The 348-nt window shown below is 57.8% G+C and overlaps 1 protein-coding gene across 1 annotated transcript in view; it reads left to right on the plus strand.

Annotated features, from left to right (window-relative positions):
- The window catches only part of EMH_0037200 (diacylglycerol kinase, putative), a gene marked incomplete at both ends in the record, with an annotated part of 3,996 nt that overhangs the window by 3,273 nt on the left and 375 nt on the right, over positions 1-348 (plus strand). Inside the window, one exon of the mRNA XM_013495158.1 lies at positions 1-229. Coding sequence (XP_013350612.1) covers positions 1-229 — 229 coding nt within the window. The remainder of the gene's footprint in view (positions 230-348) is intronic.

A 348-nucleotide genomic window follows, 5' to 3' on the forward strand; every position in this document is an offset into this window, starting at 1 on the left:
TGCTGTGGTGGTGGTGGTGCTGCTGCTGCTGCTGGTGGTGGTGCTGCTGCTGCTGGTGCTGCTGCTGATGCTGGTGCTGCTACTGTATCTGTTGCTGGTGCTAATAGCGCTGCTGTTGCCGTTGCTGCTGTTGATGATGATGCGTGTGCTGTTTCTGCTGCTGCTGTTGCTGCTGCTGCTGTTGCTGCTGCGTCTGATGGTGATGCTGCGCCTGGTTGTGCTCCTTATGGTGCTGCTGATCTCGTCGCTGCTGCTGATTGTGTTGCTGCTGCTGCTGCTGCTGCTGCTGCTGCTGCTGCTGCTGCTGCTGCTGCTGCTGTGTTTTGTCTTTGCTGCTGCAGCATTTGC

This window comes from Eimeria mitis, genomic scaffold, assembly GCF_000499745.2.
Source record: "Eimeria mitis Houghton genomic scaffold, Emh_scaff1450, whole genome shotgun sequence".
Classification (NCBI taxonomy): Eukaryota; Apicomplexa; class Conoidasida; order Eucoccidiorida; family Eimeriidae; genus Eimeria; species Eimeria mitis.